At 41.0% G+C, this 23,871-nt stretch overlaps 1 protein-coding gene across 9 annotated transcripts in view; it reads left to right on the plus strand.

Annotated features, from left to right (window-relative positions):
- LOC125286794 overlaps positions 1–23,871 on the plus strand; it is a 140,825-nt gene that overhangs the window by 21,581 nt on the left and 95,373 nt on the right. For 6 of the 9 annotated variants that reach the window (XR_007192244.1, XM_048232071.1, XM_048232078.1 and 3 more), the window contains exons 2-8: positions 13,034–13,174; positions 14,804–14,917; positions 16,514–16,627; positions 18,231–18,344; positions 19,939–20,052; positions 21,657–21,770; positions 23,372–23,485. Coding sequence is in view for 8 of the 9 variants with exons in the window: in XM_048232071.1 (XP_048088028.1) it covers positions 13,104–13,174; positions 14,804–14,917; positions 16,514–16,627; positions 18,231–18,344; positions 19,939–20,052; positions 21,657–21,770; positions 23,372–23,485 (755 nt within the window). In the remaining variant the exon portion in view is untranslated. Of the gene's footprint in view, positions 1–13,033; positions 13,175–14,803; positions 14,918–15,281; positions 16,628–18,230; positions 18,345–19,938; positions 20,053–21,656; positions 21,771–23,371; positions 23,486–23,871 lie in introns of those variants that run through there. The other 3 variants (XM_048232074.1, XM_048232073.1, XM_048232075.1) reach the window with 3 other exon arrangements.

The following is a 23,871-nucleotide window of genomic DNA, read 5'->3' on the forward strand; positions in this document are numbered from 1 at the left end:
TTGCACAGCTCCATAGAACTTTTTATTTATTATTTTTGATTTCTCCTCCATCTATCTACCCATGTCCTTGATTGCCTAGCCTTTCTGCCCCCCCACCCCCATCCCCAACACACACACACAAAATACACACACTTACATCATCGCTGTCATTACCTCACATACATACAGACACTGCTTGCTACAGTAAGCCTCCTCTACATACTTGCTGCACACTGCCCCCCCCCCCTCCCTACATACACAGCACATTGTCTTCAGGATCTTCTTCAACACACATCCTCTGCATACTTACAGCACACTGCCCCCACCTACCCCCCCCCCCCCCACACACAGTCACTGCTCCACTCCCCTCCCGCCCACACACACATCTTCACTGTCATCACTCACATACATCATATATACAGTACTCTGCTTGCAATAGTAAGTCCCTTCACCATAGTTGCAGTACCTGCCCCTCTCCCCTATCCCCTAAATACACAGCACATACACAGGAAGCTTCTCCAACACACATCCCCAACATACTTACATTGTCTCATGAGGAAGCTTCAACACACATATTGCACACTGCCCTCCCCCACATACACAGCACACTATCCCATCTCCCCTTGTCATCCCCCAACACACACACACAAGACCCCCTGGCAGTTGGGTTAGCCCTTGAGCCGTAGCCCCCTAAATGCACAAATAGGCTGACACCAGACATAATTTCACTGCATTTCTTACATCCAGTAACTATATGATTGTGACAATAAACTTCCTTGTATCTTCCACTGGTCTTTAGACAGTGGCACTGTTCCAGCCCTCTGCTATGGGAAAAAAAACTATTATCACCCCAATTCCAAAAGTTCAGTGCCCTACTAAAAACAAAGATTTTAAACCAGTAGCTTTAACATGTGTGAAGTGTTGTTTTGTGGACTTTAGCTCTGCTTTTGATACGGTGTGCCCCCTTCTACTGGTCCAGAAACGTATAAACTTGAGGCACCAAACTTAGTCAGAGACTACACCTCTTGTCTTGGTTGTTTTAAGCACTAGGATCATACTTTTTTTATAATGCTGTTCTGAAAAGCCTAATCAGGTATCGAATGGCAGCCTGGATTGACTTTCGGTACAATTCAAAAACAGAAACTTGTGAAAACTGCTATGATGGTAGTCCTACATACTACGTACTTCCGCTCGATTTTCATCTCCCTCCACGACTCCGTCTGGGATTCCGGCCATTGGCCTCGGAATATAAGGGGAGGGAATGGAATAGAATAGGGGGTTCTAAAACGTCTAGTAAGTTTAGTCAGAGTAGAAGTGGATTACGTGCGAGTGGGTTGTGTTGTGTTGTGTTGTTGGCCGATGACTCTGAATGACAAGTGATTGAGACCGTGATTTATCAGTGATCAGTTTGTTGCTTTGTAGTGGACACCTCCTGCTGCCCGTACCTTAGCCTGTACATCCTTTAGAAAATAAATTATCGGAGTTTTGGAACGATATCTCAACCTCCCCATCTCCTAACTCCTCATTGGCGTTACAATATGTTATCTTCAACCTTACTGTCGAATAGCAATCTGCTATTCTTCCACTAACTCTTAAATTTGTATCGCAAAGCCGGCATCTGTCATTTACATCCATCTTGTTCGCTCTGTGTTGGTGGTGGGGAATGGTTGTTGTAGCCTATACAGCGCACACAATTTCCAGTGAGTGTCGTAGCGTAGCTTACTTCACGATCGAGCTGGCACATAACATACTTCACGGCCAAACGTTAGCGATTGCGTGATATCAGATCCAATCATTTCAAACTTCTACAGAGTCCTCGCCTCCAGCTTGCAATCGCTCGTCAGTAGCCGAGATCCCAGACCCTTGTAGAAGCGAAGCGTAGACCAAGGGGATGGCCATTGGCCAGGCTACTATGATGGTGATGAGCAGGAAAAAATACCCACCCATTGAAGAATACCATGAATCTATTATTGAAAGGGTCACTGTGAACCAAGCACACAAAATTCTAGATGAACTACCCCATATCTTACACACTGAATATGAGCGATTACGTTTTACTGTACGTCTGCCCCCAAGAGCTAGCGTTAAACGCTAATTAGCGGTTTGCAATAAAACTGGTCACATTCGACTAGCATGAAAACAAATCCCAGCGAACGGTGGAACTTGGTATACATGTGTTATTAACCCCTAGGCTCATTTTGCGCAGGAATTGTCCTTCAAGCTCTCCTTTCTCCCAACCGGTAACACTCCTGAACAAAAAGAATAGTAGTTGATGATCCACCACTACCCCTTACTTTATTTTTAATGCTTGGATAATTCAGTTTTTACTTATTTATCTATTTACAACTATGTATTGACATACTTTTGACTTTTAATTGTAGGGCTATTGAGGTAAAGGGACTGTGTAACTGCAGTACCCCACTGTGTGTAGGCAGTGGGGAAGGCATTGAGACTGGCCGAGAGGTGAGGTGCCCACTTGCACCTACCAAAGTGACAAGAAACTTAGAAGTCATGACCAGCTAACCTTCTCTGACCTTCTCTCACTATTCAATATAATGACAATCAGACCGTACCTAACCCAACACGCCATTCAGCTCCTAGTACAATCAGACCGTACCTAACCCAACACGCCATTCAGCTCCTAGTACAATCAGACCGTACCTAACCCAACACGCCATTCAGCTCCTAGTACAATCAGACCGTACCTAACCCAACACGCCATTCAGCTCCTAGTACAATCAGACCGTACCTAACCCAACACGCCATTCAGCTCCTAGTACAAACATGGTTATCTCACTGTTTTACCCTGCTTACGGGCCGTCCAGCTTGAGCAGTAAAACCGTTACAGATGGTCCAGAACGATGCAGCCAGTCTGGTCTTCAATCAACCAAAAAGGACACATGTTACTCCGCTGTTCATTGAGCTCCACTGGCTTCCCTTAGCCACCCACATCAAATTCAAAGTCACTAATGCTTGCATATAAAGTGATTGCTGGGTTTGCACAACATCACACACCTAAGGCACCATACTTGACTAGTACTTAACATGTAGGCACTCCTATCTTCTAGTACTAGAATTGACAGATGCAGTGGCTATAGTCTCCTCTGCACTGTAGCTTACATGTTGTTCTATTGGTATGTGTAACAGAACACCAAATAAGAACAGGCTACACTGTGTTGATTATACAAACTGTGCTATTGTTGATGATCCCACTGATTGCAACTATGCCTTCTTGTGCCTTGTAGAACTTTAATACTTTTGAGAAACTAAGCATCTTAACTAACTGGACTGTTGATCAATCCTGTAAAGGAAAATGTCAACATGTAGAAATATAGACATGACTTTGGACTTTGCTGAACATTGGCCCCCATTACAGTTATTATACCTTAGAAACTCCTCCTTACAGGACTGATATGAGAGAAGGAAGGGCCGAAAGAGACATTCACTTTACAGACTCCATTTTAACAGGATTACAGTAGAAGTACTTTAACTAAACTTAATTTGAAAACTTTAAGAAGGCTTATGTGTGATAGAGACATGTTCAGGTGTGTGTGTGAGAGCACACAGTGATTGATTTATTTAGTAAGGGTTTGTCGTCAGGGGGAAGATTGCTACAAAATGGCGGCATAGTGGTATCTGTACTAAATGGTGAGTTACTCATTTATTCACATTTCTCCCAGGTGTAGACCTACATTGATTATTATTGTGTTAAGCAAAACAAGTGAAACAGGTTAGAATTAAAAGAGAAAAAAGGCTAAAACAAAAGTGAACATAAGAATTAGGCGAGAAAGGAGTTCACAAGGATGCTTGTTAGTTGAAAGAGCAACATGAATCATAATGAACAAGTAGTAATTATTTATTTAAAAAAAGAGTCAAGAGTTTACAGAACAGTCTTTTGTTGATAATCGTGTTAAGATTGCCTGTAATTAGACTATATCAAAGTCAATTGTAATTAGACTATATCAAAGTCAATTGTAATTAGACTATATCAAAGTCACACTTCCCCTTCCCTACAATAATGGTTTCCTCCAAAAGCTGGTTAATAAATAATGGTACATAAATTATCTTGCTCACTATGCAAGAGGAATCAATAGTATGTTGCTGAAGTGGTTAGTAGAACTTAAATTCCTTTCTCAAACTTGTGAAAATGAGAAAGAATTACATGCTTTGCTTTTTAGAAATACATCCATTGATTGCTCTGCAAGAATAGGCTAGTACCAAGCTGCCACTTGACATGCTGCCACTTGACTGTATGCATTGTCCTTATCACACTCTACCTTGATTGTTTCGCTGTTGAGAGTCGCTTTGGGTTAAAAGGCGTCAGCCAAATGGATGGCATACTAGTCAGCCAACCATCACTTCTGGCTGTAGCTAGTCATAATTGCATAACCATATCCCATTTTAACTGGTAAAACTGAAGCTGTGTGAATTCTCTGGCAGTGAGAAAATACTGTACTTTTTATTAAGATTATCATTAGGAAAGCATTAATGTTATGTAATTCTTGGTCAGAATGTAGATGATTGATATCAATCTCCGCATGAAAAAAAGAGAAAAACTCCAGCCCTGTTCTCAGTCAGGAATTGATGCAGGTAGCCTACTGTACCTCCTTATGTCAGGTAGACACAGAAAATGCTACACTTGAAAATTTATAAATGAATGTACAGTTTACCCCAATGCAAAGTCAAAGATTACTGACCTGCTAAAGCTGATTTTATATACCCACCATCAATTTTGGCTTGCACAATGCCTCTGATAAAAATGATCTGTATTGTGATTGCATTTTGATCTCTCTATAATATGGAATGTTGGGCCCCTGCATTCGAGCGGAGACCAGGAAAGCCCTTGAAAAGTCCTTGAATTGTTTATAAGAAGGTGCTGGATTACAGTAAAATGTTACGTTTAGCGTGTCTTGAACAGGACAGAATAGTGAAGCAGTGGTAAATATTACGAGAAAGTATGATTAATCTGACTCCATAAAATTAAGAAACCGACCTCCAATAATTACCAAGTAATAGCAGAGTAGTGGCATGGCATATGAGGAGAGATATATAAATGATGATAAAATTATAATTCATTAACCAGTAAACCATAAACTCAATTGTAAAGCATTATCATTCAATTGAATGCAAGTTGAAATCAGATAGGCATATATACTATAACAAGTTACATGCCAGTTGAACGAAGTAAGCTTAACCAAATAACGAACTTAAACATAAACATAACAAATTATAAAAAAAAACCCTCAGAAAACAGAGAGAAAGTATGGAAGCCCGTTTGCGCCACATAAAAAAATTCTGATCTATTATATCTCATTATTGTGAGATACTATGTCATTATTCTGACATAGTATCTCACAACGAGATACTATCTTGTTATTCTGATATAGTATCTCGTTATTGTGAGATAGTATCTCATTATTGTGAGATAGTATCTCATTATTGTGAGTCATTGTGACATAGTATCTCGTTATTGTGAGATACTATCTCGTTATTCTTACATAGTATCTCATTATTGTGAGATACAGTGGGCAGTACTTCGACTTGGCCAGCTTCCTCAAAGGGTCCGGCTGATCCACTGTGACATCACGCGACTTTAATTTGTATGAAGTACTTTTTGTATAGGGTACTATCTTAATTGCTTTATACTCAATACTTGACCAATGGCTATTGCATCTGTCTATTGAAAGTGAGAATGTGGCATGTGATCTACTGTGTAGGCTTCATAAAATAAAATAAACAGATTGCTAATGGCCTACAAGCTGATCTGGGGTGCGTTTCCGTTTAACTTCGGAGGTTAGCTTTTTACTAACAGGATGCATCGTTCAACTAACCAACATGTAAGTTACTGACTGTTTCCCAAAACTGTCGTGATTTACATAGTACTATAAGTTTGACCATGATAGTTTCCAAACTTCAGTAGTCTGGACTAAGGTGGTTAATGACTTTACGTGCACGTGAGCGGGCACCTGCACATACTTCTGTGGCGATTGCGTAAAGGCGACAGATGACAGCCGCCGTTGCACAGCAGTTACCAGTCCCCCGTCCAAGAGTTCGAATCTGGGTTAAGATTTTGACAACAATATTGACATCGTTGTTTACCTAAGTTTATCTTTTGTGCAGATCATATTATCAAAATCAGAATCAGCCTTCTTGGTTTGGTTTATGAAACTAACAAGGACCCCCATCCATGAAAATCAAAGGCTACATATTCTCAGCTGACTGCGTCAAAAGTCGCACCACCTTATTATTATCTGCAGGTGTGTGACTTTTACTTACGTGCACATGGCTGCAAATTGACTTTTAATTTATGTATTTTCTGCCTTGGGTATTTTAAAATATGGCTGTATGGTGGTTAGAAGTGTAAATATCAATTAGAAACCTAAATATATTTATAATTATTAATTTGCAAACAAATAACTGACGCCAGTGGCGTCTTTGACATGAAGATCCCTGAACTATGCTTCTACTAGTATTCTACCACAGGTCGAGAGGTGTAGTTGTAACTACACAACTTTACGATAGTGGTTGCGAACGTTCGTTGCTACTATGGTTTTGGGAAACACTAGTGTAACGATGCATTGGACTATGTAAGTTTCAAATATGAATGTAATTCTGCGGCATAAAGCAGATGTATTTGTTTATTGTACAGAAAAATAAAAATGACATGTCAATTGACTACATTGCAGTCAAGAAAAAATAAAATAAAAATGACAGTCAATTGACTACATTGCAGTCAAGAAGTAGGGCAAATTAATTTACGAAACCAAAACGTGGGTCATAGTTGTCTAAGCCTCTATAGCTGCAGCCTGTTAAAAACGTTGCAGAAGCCTACCCAAGGCTACAGATTAATTCTGAACAGTTATTTCTCTACTGGCTCAATTATCACACCACTGTTTTGATTTGCGTAGTTGCGTTAACCCAACACTGACAATAATGTAGACAGCAAATTTCAATTTCCGTTACCACCGTGTAGTCAGACTCACTTGTGATAGACATGGTTACTGACCCTGGAACGAATTTGATTACGAGTAAGGAAAACATGTTTGTGGAAGCCACTAGTTCAGAGAAAACTGAGAAAAAGCTGCAGATGTGTGTGTGTGGTTGGCAGAAGGTTACAAGTCTAAAGGGCCTGAAAATTCATCAAGGAAAAAAGAAGTGCTTGGTAGAGGGAACACAGGGTCCCCGCATTGATAGCTATTTCTTAAGAAGTGCATCAAGTCAGTCGGTTGAAGTTCAGCGACAGGAAGAAACCCACAGTTCGCAGGACATCAGTACCCCTGTTGTTGAGGAAAGTTCTAGCACTGAGGCAGAAAGAGAGGCCAGTCAGCCAAGGAGGGAGAAGATTAATGGTCATAGGCCTGGGGTTAGATGGCCAGGCGCAGCAGAATGTAGAATGTGGGAAGATGTTAATAGTGATTTGGTCAGTATCCTGGGTCAGCTCAAGGGGACGGCTGAAAGCAAATTAGAGAAAATGGGAGACATTATTTATAGCTATGGTAAGGAAAGATTTGGGACTATTGAGAGAAGGACAAAACGGCAACATGAGGTAGTTAAATCTAGGTTTCAGCAGGAGATAGATAAACTTATCAAGGAGAGGAGGCAGCTTAAGAAGCAGTGGAGAAAAGCTACAGATGATGAGAAGGAAGGTATTGACTGTCTACAGGCAGATGTGAGGGAGCGGTTGGTAGTGCTAAGAAGAGCTGAAAATATTAGGAAAAATAGGAAGAAGAAATCACGAAGCTTCGACTAGCATTCTATAAAGACCCATTTAAGTTTGTTAAGTCTTTATTCAGAATGCAGAAGAGTGGTAGTCTTTGGAACCTAAGCAGAAGCTTGAGGAGTATTTAGAGGGAGTGCACAAAGATGGGGAGAGGTTCAGAGAGATGGTACTTCCTGCTGATATCCCACCTATTGGTGAATTAAGTAGCCAATGCGACGATAGTCCACCAAGGTGGAAAGAGGTGCAAGAAGTAATAAAACGTGCAAGGGCCTCTTCAGCCCCGGGACCTAATGGAGTGCCCTACCGGTTGTATAAGAATGCACCAGATGTTTTAAGATTTTTATGGCAATTAATGAAGATAGTTTGGAAAAAGCAGAGTATTCCCAAGGCTTGGCGGAGGGCTGGGGGAATATTTATTCCCAAAGAAAAGGACGCAGTGGAGATTAATCAATTTAGGCCAATTAGTCTACTGAATGTTGAAGGGAAGGTTTTCTTCAGTGTGGTGGCACGGAGACTGACAAATTACCTTGAGAGGAATAAACTAATTGATACCACGGTGCAAAAAAGCTGGAATTCCTGGCTTCTCCGGTGCTTAGAGCATACCAGCATGATTTGGCACCAAATTCAATTAGCAAAGCCGTGAGAAGAGAGACCTGCACGTTGTGTTCTTGGATTTGGCTAATGCTTTTGGGTCTGTGCCATAGTCTGTTGTGGGAGGCCTTTGATTATTTCAGAATCCCAGGTAGCATTAAAAGCCTAGTAAAAGCATACTTTCTGGATATTCAATTATGTTTTACTACAGCTGATTACACCACAGGGTGGCAACAACTTGAGATAGGAATCATGGCAGGATGTACCATCTCCCCACTTGCTTTTACAATGGCAATGGAGGTCATCATTAGGGCCTCAAAATGGGTAGTGGGTGGGGAGAAGTTGCAGGGAGGGCCACGCCTCCCCCCGATTCGTGTTTGCAGTTTGGTTTGTTGCCTTGGCTAATGTGGCCATTGACAGTTTATGAAGTTCCTCTGTCAAAGGTTGGAAAAAATGGAGAGGTTGGAAAAAATGATCAACTCCTTTGTCAGAAAATGGCTCGGAGTCCCACGCTGCTTAAGCAGTGTAGCCTTGTATGGGAAGGGTATTGTAGAGTTGCCAATATCTAGTCTGACAGAGGAATTTAAGTGTGCTAAGGCTAGATCTGGAATTGACTCTTACTCAGTGGCTCCGCTCTAGAATCTTTGGGCTGGACTGTCATTGGCTCATCAGCGTTCTAAGGGTGGCGCTTAGCAACAGGTCAATTGAATGTTTTAAACATAGTGTTGCTCTGTGTCTTGATTGTGGCAATGCACATCGGTGTCTGAGATGAACCCTCACCATCACTGTTTCTAGATGTTCTTGTGTTAGCACAGCACCAGTCAGTGAAGGCATGGTGTCCTGTTTGCTGTGTTGTTGTTTCCATACCCTTAAATAGGGCTCTTTTGGAGTCCATTTTACTGCCGGTGTCATGCATCCCATCTGCTGTATTTCTGTTTCAGTTCTATTAATTTCAACAGATGTGCATCATTTGTTATGACATAACCTCAAAGTGCAGGTGCATTCCTGGATTTAAATGTAAAAATGTACTATTATCCTAATAACTATTATCCTCACTGATCTCCAAAATGGATGAGTGAGCTGAGGCATTAGCAGTGAGAACAAGGAAGAAAGTTACTTATGGTCTCATGTTTAGCTTATGAACTTTGTCCTAACATTATCCTCCACCTCATTGTGATCTATGAGATAAATAATTAACATGCCACCGTCCTAGATCAGACAACCTCAAAAGACCTTGTCCTTGTTGAACAAGGAGAACAAGCGTAATGCCTACATTTGCACAGGTTAACTGATATGAGACAGTGTACCATCAACGGTACACTGAAATTACCTGGAAAAAACAAAAAAAATGGATGGAGGATATAGCGTTTTGGAACCAAACTCTTCAATTGTATGCATCATATTGCTATGTAGCATGTAGCATATTGCTATGTAGCATACACCATTTGAAAGCTTGGACTCCTGGGAATCCATACATGACAGCCTTTCATGTACAATCTGTATAGTGCTTTACATTGTCAAATTAATCTTACTATGTCTCAATTAAATGTAATCAAAAAGGCCCCCCTCTCCCTCCTCCGCCTTTGGTGCTTCCCTATCTTCTAGCCATAGTGTATTTCCTTAGCAATGTGTAGCTGCAGCATATTAGGTCTTGAAATATCCACAAGAATCCATAGAAATAGAATAGTTGTGCAGATGTATAGTACATCGTATACGAATTGTAGTACATCGTATTATGTATAATAAATACATAATACATATGACTAAAAAAGGATAAAAGGATGAAGTGAGGACAGCTGGCAGCTGTGTAGGGGGTAAAGTGATTCTGGGAGTCATATATTTCATCAAGGATGAAGTTACAAGTGAGTGTTTAGAGTCCGAATGGTTACAGGAATAAAACTGTCTTGGATTCTATTTGTGGTGATAGGTTTGCAGAATTAACTTGAATGCAACAGTTTTTAACAAATTAGCACAGTGTGGTTATGATGCTAATCAGATTTAAGCACAATTTAGTACAACCTGGAAAATCATTGTGTGGTGGTCAATGTTGATATTGTGGTGGGCTGCCACAAATAAGTCAATGTATGGGAAACACTGCGTGTGTTTGCAGTAGTATCCAGGGCAGGCAGGGGGTGGCCAATGATCTTTTGTGCTGCCTTGATGATCTTCCATAGGGCCTTCTTCTCTGTGGCTGAACACCCCGCGTACCATAGTGAGATGCCATACGAGAGTATACTTTCTATGGCAGCTCGGTAAAAGGCTAGCAACAGGTCGCTGTTCAGGTTGTTCTTCCTGAAGATTCTTAGGAAATGAAGCCTCTGGGTTGCCTTTTTGATGGTTGTGTTAGTGTTGGCTGTCCAGGTGAGGTCGTCGGAGATGAGGATGCCAAGGTATGAAGGAGTCCACTCTCTCCACGCAGGGTCGCCGTTGATGTAGATGGGTGGTGGATCATTTCCCTTCTTCCTCCTGAAGTCCAGTATAAGCTCTTTTGTCTTGGTGGTATTCGAGCAAGATTGTTCATTGCGCACCACTCTGTTAGTCGCAGAACTTCTCCTCTGTAAGCGGACTCATCACCCGTTATGAGCCCCACCACAGTGGCATGCAAACTTCAAGATGGTAGTGGAGGGGTGGGATGCAGTGCAGTCATATGTGTAAAGGGAGTAGAGCAGCGGGCTCAGCACATAGCCTTGTGCTAAGTGTGATGGTAGAGGAAAGGTGGGGACCGACTTTAACAGCCTGTTTGCGATTGGTGAGAAAGTCCAGTATCCAAGAGCAAGTAGATTGGGGGAGGCCAAGATTGTGCAGTTTTTTATGTAGTAGGTGAGGGATGATTGTATTGAAGGCTGAACTGTAGTCGATAAACAGCATCCTCACATAACTTGCACGGTTTTCCAGGTGTTCCAGAGCTGCAGTGTGCAGTATACATGTACATCGTTGAACCAACAAAGAAAATTGCAAAAATAGAGACTTTTGTGTAATTATTCCATATTCTGTGTAGTCATTCTATTTTAGAACCCCTGACATACAATCCAAACACCAACAAGAATCTCCAGAGTGTTACGTAAGGGATAACGGCCGCCGAGGTGTCCTGTTATACGGAATTAATGGACGAGGGCGAGTGGCAAAAAACTCCCTGACGCGCAGCGGAGGTTTTGTTTAAAAAGAAGCTCAAGTTCAGCTTGTTGTACAACTTCCGATAGCATGGACAGTTAGCTTGTTTACAGTTGATTCCATTGTTGCGAAGCCTGCAACCGTAGTCCTACTATGGTTGTTATAGTTACCATTCATAAGCATTGATATGGAATGGTGTCCTGTTATTCAGAATTAATAGCCACCCCACCAGCCAATCAGAAAAGAGTATTTCTTCTCTCCGGGTGATAACTTTCATTTGAGACCATGATTATTCTTCTACACCAAGAGGTGCAAATACAGTAAGCCTTTTATTATCAGTATGCATTTGGGGTAACCAAAGGTATATGGGGAGTCTCCATAGGGCATTTTGCAAAATGCATGGACTTACCTTTACAAATAATTGCGTGAACTTCGTCTTTTCTATATTGATCTAGTTTTACACACAGCTTCACAAGACCTCGTCAGTTGTTTCTCAAGTGACTCAAGTGCCTTAGAGGGCTGAAATGTGGTCAGTTCAAAGATGTTTGTAACCCGGTAGAAAGAAAAATCAATATTCTAGCCTCTGTAACTCTGTGCCAGTACTTCACACAATTATTATTTCCTAAGATACTACAGGGTCTCTTTCTAAAGAGGTCAAGCATTTGATCGTAGGCCAAAATAGGTGGGAACAGTGCCCTCTGCAGTAGGTACAGTGCAATGACAGGGGAAAAGCCTAGAAATGGCATAGGCTACTAGCCTGGCGAGCCAGACCCACATTAAAATGTAGGGTCTGGGCACTCACCGTTCGCAGTGCTCAGTCCGAGGGGCGGATAATCAGTTGTCTTTCAAATTCCCTCTGCACGCAATGGGACAGCGGCAGCGCTATGAGTCCCATCGTTTCCCACCAGCCGAGCTAGTTGGCTAGTTCAAACGTTTGCCAACATAATAAAAGCTTAACTTCGTGTCACACTGTTAAGCCAACAGCAACATCCATCTTATTTGTTTTCAAGTAGCAGGGAATTCAAGCCAAACCGTTGCAACTCTGCCATCAATCATTATGTTAAGCCCACCTAACGACTATACACGATTTCAATGGCCTGATTAAGTTTCGATTTCTGGAGCTCACAAGCCAACGGAGGGTTGCTAGACTAGCCCTGGCAGCAAATGTAATTTGCTGCCGCTAGGGGCGCGTCTAGATTTCTAGGCTAATAGGCTACAGCAGATGAAGTTCAAGAAGATTTTTTTACATACTGTAGATCTCTGTTTCACGAGGTCACCAAGTACTGTTAGTGTTGGGAAAAAATGGTTTGAAAACAGCCAGGCAGTGACATTGCTACCCTCTGGGGGCATGAATTTAAGGCTGGGTAGTTTAAAGATGGATAATGGGTAATTATGACAAACTGGAATCTCAAGTTCAGAGTGAATCACTGATTTCATGAGAGTTCATTCATGTACATTAAAGAACAGATATATAAAGAAAAAATATGACTACATTAAGTAAATCAACTGATTATGTAAATCAACTGATAGTGTTAATGAACTTCATCTTGCTGATCCCAGCCAGGCTTTCTTGTGTCTTATAGAAAATTGGGCAAACTAAATACATTAACTGTTTCTCTCTGTGACCACCAGATAAAGATGTTTGTCAGCGCTAACCTTAAGACACCTGTGTGTGACTACAGCCACTCCTGCCTCTGAGACAATGTCAGGGGACGGTGAGAGAAGCACTGTATCAGAAATGAGTCGCTCCAAGGAGCACTCTGACTTTGAAAGGTAAGAGCTCCTTTGCAGCTTCATACAGTGGTTTTATCAACGTCTGTGTAACCTGTTTACTATATATATATATATAAGTGTATATACACACGATATACAGTAAGTATATAAAATGCTTTGTGTGTGTATAGAATACCCTTTGTGAATCTGCATTTCTGTGTGAAGTGTTGATTCTGCATTTGTGGATCGCCCAGTACACGAACCAGCGTTGTGCATGGCTCCAGAGCTATTTTTTGTGGATTGAACCTGTGCAAATGAATGTCTCAAAATTTACCTCATACAGAGATGTGCTAAGCCATGCCCACACTGAAGAGGAAACTATCACTCGGTCTCCATTCATTTTGTACAGCAAGGTCCATGGCGTTTGTGACTTCTGGCAAAACAATAAAAAAAACATTAGAGTGCAAACAGTGTTAGCTTGGCCACGCCCACCTAGATCTTCTTTCAGGGAGATCTAGATCTGGAACATCATATCAGGCTAATCAGCAATGAGAGGGGAAGACGAAACCGAAACTTATTCCGATGAACAGACGCAGCAACACCTACAAATGTCAAAACATTTAGATAGTGGAAAAATGCAGAAATGTACACACAAAGGTAGAACCACATTTCCTGACTATTGATGCTGTTTATTGTCCGTTTGTAAATTTTAGGCGAAGTAGTAGGACGAAGGAGTCTGATTTTTCATCAGTGTTTACCCAGGGTTTTAGTGAGAGAAATATTTTATGTATACATTTATTATAATGTCAAAAACACCTGTACTCTTTGTTGCCCAGTTATCCACTAAATTTAGCCTGGAAACCAGGCCAGCTCTTTTGTAATGCCACCTTTTAATAACATTTGCCTGATGGATGCTACTATCTGCTACTATACCGCTGCATCAACGTTACTTCCATGATTTGGGAAAAGTCCGTAAAAGTCCTGGCAGGAAGCGATTACATCAACGTTTTTTGGTATATCCAGGTTTTTAATATTTTTTTTCCGAAGTGTTTACAACTTAGTGTTAGCTAATAATTGTTGAAAACTGGTACTACGAACAAAATATTAGTACATTCCTGGATCTACATCCTTATGCATGCTTCCTGCCAGGACTTTTACGGGCTTTTCCCAAATCACGGAAGTAACGTCGATGCAGCGGTATAGTAGCATCCATTAGGCAAGTGTTATGTAGATAAACTCCTGGTGTACTTACAAACTTTTCAATGCCTCGTTTTATGAGTAAAGAGCATAGTTGTACTACTGTAGAAGTTTCGTACAATTCAGGGCATTATTAGTGAGGTAATTTACGAGATAAAAGTTGGTTCCATTACGCCTGCAGAAAGTCATTAGTTTCTGACAGCGCTACTCGACCAGGGTTTGACCAAGGGAAAAGACGTTCTGGGAGGGTGTTTGGCTCAGGGTCATGGTGCAAAGGACCCTAGGTTGAAATTACTCCGAACCATCGCTTTAATAAATGATGAATTGTGTGTAGTTATTATAAAGTGTTACCGATATGCCTAGCTTTGAAGAATTTTTTTTACTTTGTTTGCCTGTCTTATGCCAGAGTGGTTTTGTTAACTATTGCGTATGTGTATGTGTTGATTTACTGTAATATGCGATGGCTCTTAAATGCTTCTTTCTGTTTCATAGTGTCAAGGAGAAGAGATCAGAGTCACCTACAGAGAGTTCTGTGTCCATGAGGAGTGATATGTCAAAAGGCAACATGCCCGACTTCAGAGAGGGAGAGCCACTCTCTGAGCAAAGGTATACAGAGACACTCCTTTAATTTCACCTCAGATGAATATACTGTATATATCATTCATAGCTGGTCATTTTCAGACCACAGTTTAAACACCACAGCAACACAAACACTTGGAATGAACCATACAACAAATGTCTTTTTCTTCAGAGTGGATCATGTACAAATATGTACATTTGCAACCTACTGGGCAATATCAAAACTGTCTGACAATTTACCTCAAGTTCAAACATATGATCTACATTCTCAGATAGTTGAGATTGATGAAGTCAGTTTAAAGAGAGAAGTAGCTTTAGATTTTCTGATTCAGAAAAAAATGGAAATCTTTGAGCGATGTGATTTGAGTGGTGTGCTTTACTCTTTTGGCAGATATTGAAGGATATTCAACACTCTAGCTGCCGTGGAGCTGCTGATTCAAGCAATGATATGTTACAGTATTTCATGCCATAGTTTTCTCAGAGTGCAGACAGAGTGTTAGCTTGAACATAAAATCAAGTAGATTATCTGTCGTATAACATTTCTTTTAGGAGCAGCATTGCTTAAAGGTGCTACATGCAATGTGTTTATTTAAAATATTAAACATTGAAGAGTGATCTGGAAATAGCAACAGAGTTTGAAAAGACAACATATCCAAACACCTGTACTCTGTGTTGCCCAGTTATCCACAAAAGTTAGCCTGGAAACCAGCTATCATTGGCCAGCTTTTTTCACTTTTTACCACATGTGATGCCCCCTGCTAGGGTCAGGGAACTATAACAAAGCTAAATAAAGCAAGGGCAAAATACGGCAGACAACTGAGGGTAAATTTGAAAATAATCAACAATTTATTATAATTAAACTAGAACATAAATGAATGCAAAAAGCAATGTTCTAAACAAATAGCAAGTGAAGGCCAGAAGGCCAAAAAACGAAGCCGCCCAATTTCCAGGCCTCTCTCCCAGATTCTCACTCTGAGAGGGACTGGAGACCTGGACGTAGTGTGGGCGAGAGCGGAAAGCGGAGAACAAAGTGTAGCGTGGCGTGGCAGCGGTGGCGTTCTGCGAGGAACCAAAAAAACCAACCGGCCCCCCGGAGTGACGTCAACCAACCCCTTTTATAGGGCTGGTCCAGCAATTAAGCCCCCTGCTGGAGTGTCTGAAAAATACAGAGAGACAGCAGGAACACAAAACAGCTAGGGACGTAACACCACATGTGATGCTTACAATGAAAGTCATTGGATGGTGACGTTGCAAGCTCACTGTTTTGTTTAAGAGAACATGGACATTACACATACCCTCTTTAACCTGTGGGAGAGAGAATATGAAATCAGCCAGATGGATCATGGTTACAGTGTAGCATTTGAGACCATAAACCTGAGTCACCAGAATATTCAAGCAATCAGACCGGCTAGTGGTCCTTTACTCAAGACTCAACAAAACAAACCTACTTCAACTATCCTGTGAGACCATGTATTATCATAGAGATATGCCTAGCTTTGAAGAAAAAAAGTTACTTTGTTTGCCTGTCTTATGCCAGAGTGGTTTTGTTAACTATTGCGTATGTGTATGTGTTGATTTACTGTAATATGCGATGGCTCTTAAATGCTTCTTTCTGTTTCATAGTGTCAAGGAGAAGAGATCAGAGTCACCTACAGAGAGTTCTGTGTCCATGAGGAGTGATATGTCAAAAGGCAACATGCCCGGCTTCAGAGAGGGAGAGCCACTCTCTGAGCAAAGGTATACAGAGACACTCCTTTAATTTCACCTCCAGATGAATATACTGTATATATCATTCATAATGCTGGTCATTTTCAGACCACAGTTTAAACACCACAGCAACACAAACACTTGGAATGAACCATACAACAAATGTCTTCAGTTTTCTGCAGAGCGGATCATGTACAAATATGTACATTTGCAACCTACTGGGCAATATCAAAACTGTCTGACAATTTACCTCAAGTTCAAACATATGATCTACATTCTCAGATAGTTGAGATTGATGAAGTCAGTTTAAAAGAGAGAAGTAGCTTTAGATTTTCTGATTCAGAAAAAAATGGAAATCTTTGAGCGATGTGATTTGAGTGGTGTGCTTTACTCTTTTGGCAGATATTGAAGGATATTCAACACTCTAGCTGCCGTGGAGCTGCTGATTCAAGCAATGATATGTTACAGTATTTCATGCCATAGTTTTCTCAGAGTGCAGACAGAGTGTTAGCTTGAACATAAAATCAAGTAGATTATCTGTCGTATAACATTTCTTTTAGGAGCAGCATTGCTTAAAGGTGCTACATGCAATGTGTTTATTTAAAATATTAAACATTGAAGAGTGATCTGGAAATAGCAACAGAGTTTGAAAAGACAACATATCCAAACACCTGTACTCTGTGTTGCCCAGTTATCCACAAAAGTTAGCCTGGAAACCAGCTATCATTGGCCAGCTTTTTTCACTTTTTACCACATGTGATGCCCCCTGCTAGGGTCAGGGAACTATAACAAAGCTAAATAAAGCAAGGGCAAAATACGGCAGACAACTGAGGATAAATTTGAAAATAATCAACAATTTATTATAATTAAACTAGAACATAAATGAATGCAAAAAGCAATGTTCTAAACAAATAGCAAGTGAAGGCCAGAAGGCCAAAAAACGAAGCCGCCCAATTTCCAGGCCTCTCTCCCAGATTCTCACTCTGAGAGGGACTGGAGACCTGGACGTAGTGTGGGCGAGAGCGGAAAGCGGAGAACAAAGTGTAGCGTGGCATGGCAGCGGTGGCGTTCTGCGAGGAACCAAAAAAACCAACCGGCCCCCCGGAGTGACGTCAACCAACCCCTTTTATAGGGCTGGTCCAGCAATTAAGCCCCCTGCTGGAGTGTCTGAAAAATACAGAGAGACAGCAGGAACACAAAACAGCTAGGGACGTAACACCACATGTGATGCTTACAATGAAAGTCATTGGATGGTGACGTTGCAAGCTCACTGTTTTGTTTAAGAGAACATGGACATTACACATACCCTCTTTAACCTGTGGGAGAGAATATGAAATCAGCCAGATGGATCATGGTTACAGTGTAGCATTTGAGACCATAAACCTGAGTCACCAGAATATTCAAGCAATCAGACCGGCTAGTGGTCCTTTACTCAAGACTCAACAAAACAAACCTACTTCAACTATCCTGTGAGACCATGTATTATCATAGAGATATGCCTAGCTTTGAAGAAAAAAGTTACTTTGTTTGCCTGTCTTATGCCAGAGTGGTTTTGTTAACTATTAGTATGTGTGTATGTGTTGATTTACTGTAATATCACGATGGCTCTTAAATGCTTCTTTCTGTTTCATAGTGTCAAGGAGAAGAGATCAGAGTCACCTACAGAGAGTTCTGTGTCCATGAGGAGTGATATGTCAAAAGGCAACATGCCCGGCTTCAGAGAGGGAGAGCCACTCTCTGAGCAAAGGTATACAGAGACACTCCTTTAATTTCACCTCCAGATGAATATACTGTATATATCATTCATAATGCTGGTCATTTTCAGACCACAGTTTAAACACCACAGCAACACAAACACTTGGAATGAACCATACAACAAATGTCTTCAGTTTTCTTCAGAGTGGATCATGTACAAATATGTACATTTGCAACCTACTGGGCAATATCAAAACTGTCTGACAATTTACCTCAAGTTCAAACATATGATCTACATTCTCAGATAGTTGAGATTGATGAAGTCAGTTTAAAGAGAGAAGTAGCTTTAGATTTTCTGATTCAGAAAAAAATGGAAATCTTTGAGCGATGTGATTTGAGTGGTGTGCTTTACTCTTTTGGCAGATATTGAAGGATATTCAACACTCTAGCTGCCGTGGAGCTGCTGATTCAAGCAATGATATGTTACAGTATTTCATGCCATAGTTTTCTCAGAGTGCAGACAGAGTGTTAGCTTGAACATAAAAATCAAGTAGATTATCTGTCGATAACATTTCTTTTAGGAGCAGCATTGCTTAAAGGTGCTACATGCAATGTGTTTATTTAAAATATTAAACATTGAAGAGTGATCTGGAAATAGCAACAGAGTTTGAAAAGACAACATATCCAAACACCTGTACTCTGTGTTGCCCAGTTATCCACAAAAGTTAGCCTGAAACCAGCTATCATTGGCCAGCTTTTTTCACTTTTACCACATGTGATGCCCCCTGCTAGGGTCAGGGAACTATAACAAAGCTAAATAAAGCAAGGGCAAAATCACGACAGACAACTGAGGATAAATTTGAAAATAATCAACAATTTATTATAATTAAACTAGAACATAAATGAATGCAAAAAGCAATGTTCTAAACAAATAGCAAGTGAAGGCCAGAAGGCCAAAAAACGAAGCCGCCCAATTTCCAGGCCTCTCTCCCAGATTCTCACTCTGAGAGGGACTGGAGACCTGGACGTTGTGTGGGCTTAGAGCGAAAGCCGGAGAACAAAGTGTAGGCATGGCAGCGGTGGCGTTCTGCGAGGAACCAAAAACCAACCGGCCCCGGGTGGCGTCAACCAACCCCTTTTATAGGGCTGGTCCAGCAATTAAGCCCCTGCTGGAGTGTCTGAAAAATACAGAGAGACAGCAGGAACACAAAACAGCTAGGGGCGTAACACCACATGTGATGCTTACAATGAAAGTCATTGGATGGTGGCGTTGCAAGCTCACTGTTTTTGTTTAAGAGAACATGGACATTACACATACCCTCTTTAACCTGTGGGAGAGAGAATATGAAATCAGCCAGATGGATCATGGTTACAGTGTAGCATTTGAGACCATAAACCTGAGTCACCAGAATATTCAAGCAATCAGACCGGCTAGTGGTCCTTTACTCAAGACTCAACAAAACAAACCTACTTCAACTATCCTGTGAGACCATGTATTATCATAGAGATATGCCTAGCTTTGAAGAAAAAAAGTTACTTTGTTTGCCTGTCTTATGCCAGAGTGGTTTTGTTAACTATTGCGTATGTGTATGTGTTGATTTACTGTAATATGCGATGGCTCTTAAATGCTTCTTTCTGTTTCATAGTGTCAAGGAGAAGAGATCAGAGTCACCTACAGAGAGTTCTGTGTCCATGAGGAGTGATAGGTCAAAAGGCAACATGCCCGGCTTCAGAGAGGGAGAGCCACTCTCTGAGCAAAGGTATACAGAGACACTCCTTTAATTTCACCTCCAGATGAATATACTGTATATATCATTCATAACGCTGGTCATTTTCAGACCACAGTTTAAACACCACAGCAACACAAACACTTGGAATGAACCATACAACAAATGTCTTCAGTTTTCTGCAGAGCGGATCATGTACAAATATGTACATTTGCAACCTACTGGGCAATATCAAAACTGTCTGACAATTTACCTCAAGTTCAAACATATGATCTACATTCTCAGATAGTTGAGATTGATGAAGTCAGTTTAAAGAGAGAAGTAGCTTTAGATTTTCTGATTCAGAAAAAAATGGAAATCTTTGAGCGATGTGATTTGAGTGGTGTGCTTTACTCTTTTGGCAGATATTGAAGGATATTCAACACTCTAGCTGCCGTGGAGCTGCTGATTCAAGCAATGATATGTTACAGTATTTCATGCCATAGTTTTCTCAGAGTGCAGACAGAGTGTTAGCTTGAACATAAAATCAAGTAGATTATCTGTCGTATAACATTTCTTTTAGGAGCAGCATTGCTTAAAGGTGCTACATGCAATGTGTTTATTTAAAATATTAAACATTGAAGAGTGATCTGGAAATAGCAACAGAGTTTGAAAAGACAACATATCCAAACACCTGTACTCTGTGTTGCCCAGTTATCCACAAAAGTTAGCCTGAAACCAGCTATCATTGGCCAGCTTTTTTTCACTTTTACCACATGTGATGCCCCCCTGCTAGGGTCAGGGAACTATAACAAAGCTAAATAAAGCAAGGGCAAAATACGGCAGACAACTGAGGATAAATTTGAAAATAATCAACAATTTATTATAATTAAACTAGAACATAAATGAATGCAAAAAGCAATGTTCTAAACAAATAGCAAGTGAAGGCCAGAAGGCCAAAAAACGAAGCCGCCCAATTTCCAGGCCTCTCTCCCAGATTCTCACTCTGAGAGGGACTGGAGACCTGGACGTAGTGTGGGCGAGAGCGGAAAGCCGGAGAACAAAGTGTAGCGTGGCGTGGCAGCGGTGGCGTTCTGCGAGGAACCAAAAAACCAACCGGCCCCCCGGAGTGACGTCAACCAACCCCTTTTATAGGGCTGGTCCAGCAATTAAGCCCCCTGCTGGAGTGTCTGAAAAATACAGAGAGACAGCAGGAACACAAAACAGCTAGGGACCGTAACACCACATGTGATGCTTACAATGAAAGTCATTGGATGGTGACGTTGCAAGCTCACTGTTTTGTTTAAGAGAACATGGACATTACACATACCCTCTTTAACCTGTGGGAGAGAGAATATGAAATCAGCCAGATGGATCATGGTTACAGTGTAGCATTTGAGACCATAAACCTGAGTCACCAGAATATTCAAGCAATCAGACCGGCTAGTGGTCCTTTACTCAAGACTCAACAAAACAAACCTACTTCAACTATCCTGTGAGACCATGTATTATCATAGAGATATGCCTAGCTTTGAAGAAAAAAAGTTACTTTGTTTGCCTGTCTTATGCCAGAGTGGTTTTGTTAACTATTATGTATGTGTATGTGTTGATTTACTGTAATATGCGATGGCTCTTAAATGCTTCTTTCTGTTTCATAGTGTCAAGGAGAAGAGATCAGAGTCACCTACAGAGAGTTCTGTGTCCATGAGGAGTGATAGGTCAAAAGGCAACATGCCCGGCTTCAGAGAGGGAGAGCCACTCTCTGAGCAAAGGTATACAGAGACACTCCTTTAATTTCACCTCCAGATGAATATACTGTATATATCATTCATAATGCTGGTCATTTTCAGACCACAGTTTAAAACACCACAGCAACACAAACACTTGGAATGAACCATACAACAAATGTCTTCAGTTTTCTGCAGAAGGATCATGTACAAATATGTACATTTGCAACCTACTGGGCAATATCAAAACTGTCTGACAATTTACCTCAAGTTCAAACATATGATCTACATTCTCAGATAGTTGAGATTGATGAAGTCAGTTTAAAGAGAGAAGTAGCTTTAGATTTTCTGATTCAGAAAAAAATGGAAATCTTTGAGCGATGTGATTTGAGTGGTGTGCTTTACTCTTTTGGCAGATATTGAAGGATATTCAACACTCTAGCTGCCGTGGAGCTGCTGATTCAAGCAATGATATGTTACAGTATTTCATGCCATAGTTTTCTCAGAGTGCAGACAGAGTGTTAGCTTGAACATAAAATCAAGTAGATTATCTGTCGTATAACATTTCTTTTAGGAGCAGCATTGCTTAAAGGTGCTACATGCAATGTGTTTATTTAAAATATTAAACATTGAAGAGTGATCTGGAAATAGCAACAGAGTTTGAAAAGACAACATATCCAAACACCTGTACTCTGTGTTGCCCAGTTATCCACAAAAGTTAGCCTGGAAACCAGCTATCATTGGCCAGCTTTTTCACTTTTACCACATGTGATGCCCCCTGCTAGGGTCAGGGAACTATAACAAAGCTAAATAAAGCAAGGGCAAAATCTGACGAACAACTGAGGATAAATTTGAAAATAATCAACAATTTATTATAATTAAACTAGAACATAAATGAATGCAAAAAGCAATGTTCTAAACAAATAGCAAGTGAAGGCCAGAAGGCCAAAAGCGAAGCCGCCCAATTTCCAGGCCTCTCCCCAGATTCTCACTCTGAGGAGGGACTGGAGACCTGGACGTTAATGTGGGCTGGAGGAGCGAAAGCGGAGAACAAAGTGTAGCGCGTGGCGTGCAGCGGTGGCGTTCTGCGAGGAACCAAAAACAACCGCCCCCGGAGGGCGTCAACCAACCCCTTTATAGGGCTGGTCCAGCAATTAAGCCCCCTGCTGGAGTGTCTGAAAAATACAGAGAGACAGCAGGAACACAAAACAGCTAGGGACGTAACACCACATGTGATGCTTACAATGAAAGTCATTGGATGGTGACGTTGCAAGCTCACTGTTTTGTTTAAGAGAACATGGACATTACACATACCCTCTTTAACCTGTGGGAGAGAGAATATGAAATCAGCCAGATGGATCATGGTTACAGTGTAGCATTTGAGACCATAAACCTGAGTCACCAGAATATTCAAGCAATCAGACCGGCTAGTGGTCCTTTACTCAAGACTCAACAAAACAAACCTACTTCAACTATCCTGTGAGACCATGTATTATCATAGAGATATGCCTAACTTTGAAGAAAAAAAAAAAGTTACTTTGTTTGCCTGTCTTATGCCAGAGTGGTTTTGTTAACTATTATGTATGTGTATGTGTTGATTTACTGTAATATGCGATGGCTCTTAAATGCTTCTTTCTGTTTCATAGTGTCAAGGAGAAGAGATCAGAGTCACCTACAGAGAGTTCTGTGTCCATGAAGAGTGATAGGTCAAAAGGCAACATGCCCGGCTTCAGAGAGGGAGAGCCACTCTCTGAGCAAAGGTATACAGAGACACTCCTTTAATTTCACCTCCAGATGAATATACTGTATATATCATTCATAATGCTGGTCATTTTCAGACCACAGTTTAAACACCACAGCAACACAAACACTTGGAATGAACCATACAACAAATGTCTTCAGTTTTCTTCAGAGTGGATCATGTACAAATATGTACATTTGCAACCTACTGGGCAATATCAAAACTGTCTGACAATTTACCTCAAGTTCAAACATATGATCTACATACTCAGATAGTTGAAATTGATGAAGCCAGTTTAAAGGGATATTTCACCATTTGGGGAATTACACTAATTTTCCTACTCCCCCTTCCAGTTCATCCAGCTGTTCTCTGAGTCTGGTACCACTTTTAACTCCAGCCTAGCAT

This window comes from Alosa alosa, chromosome 21 (assembly GCF_017589495.1).
Source record: "Alosa alosa isolate M-15738 ecotype Scorff River chromosome 21, AALO_Geno_1.1, whole genome shotgun sequence".
Classification (NCBI taxonomy): domain Eukaryota; kingdom Metazoa; phylum Chordata; class Actinopteri; order Clupeiformes; family Clupeidae; genus Alosa; species Alosa alosa.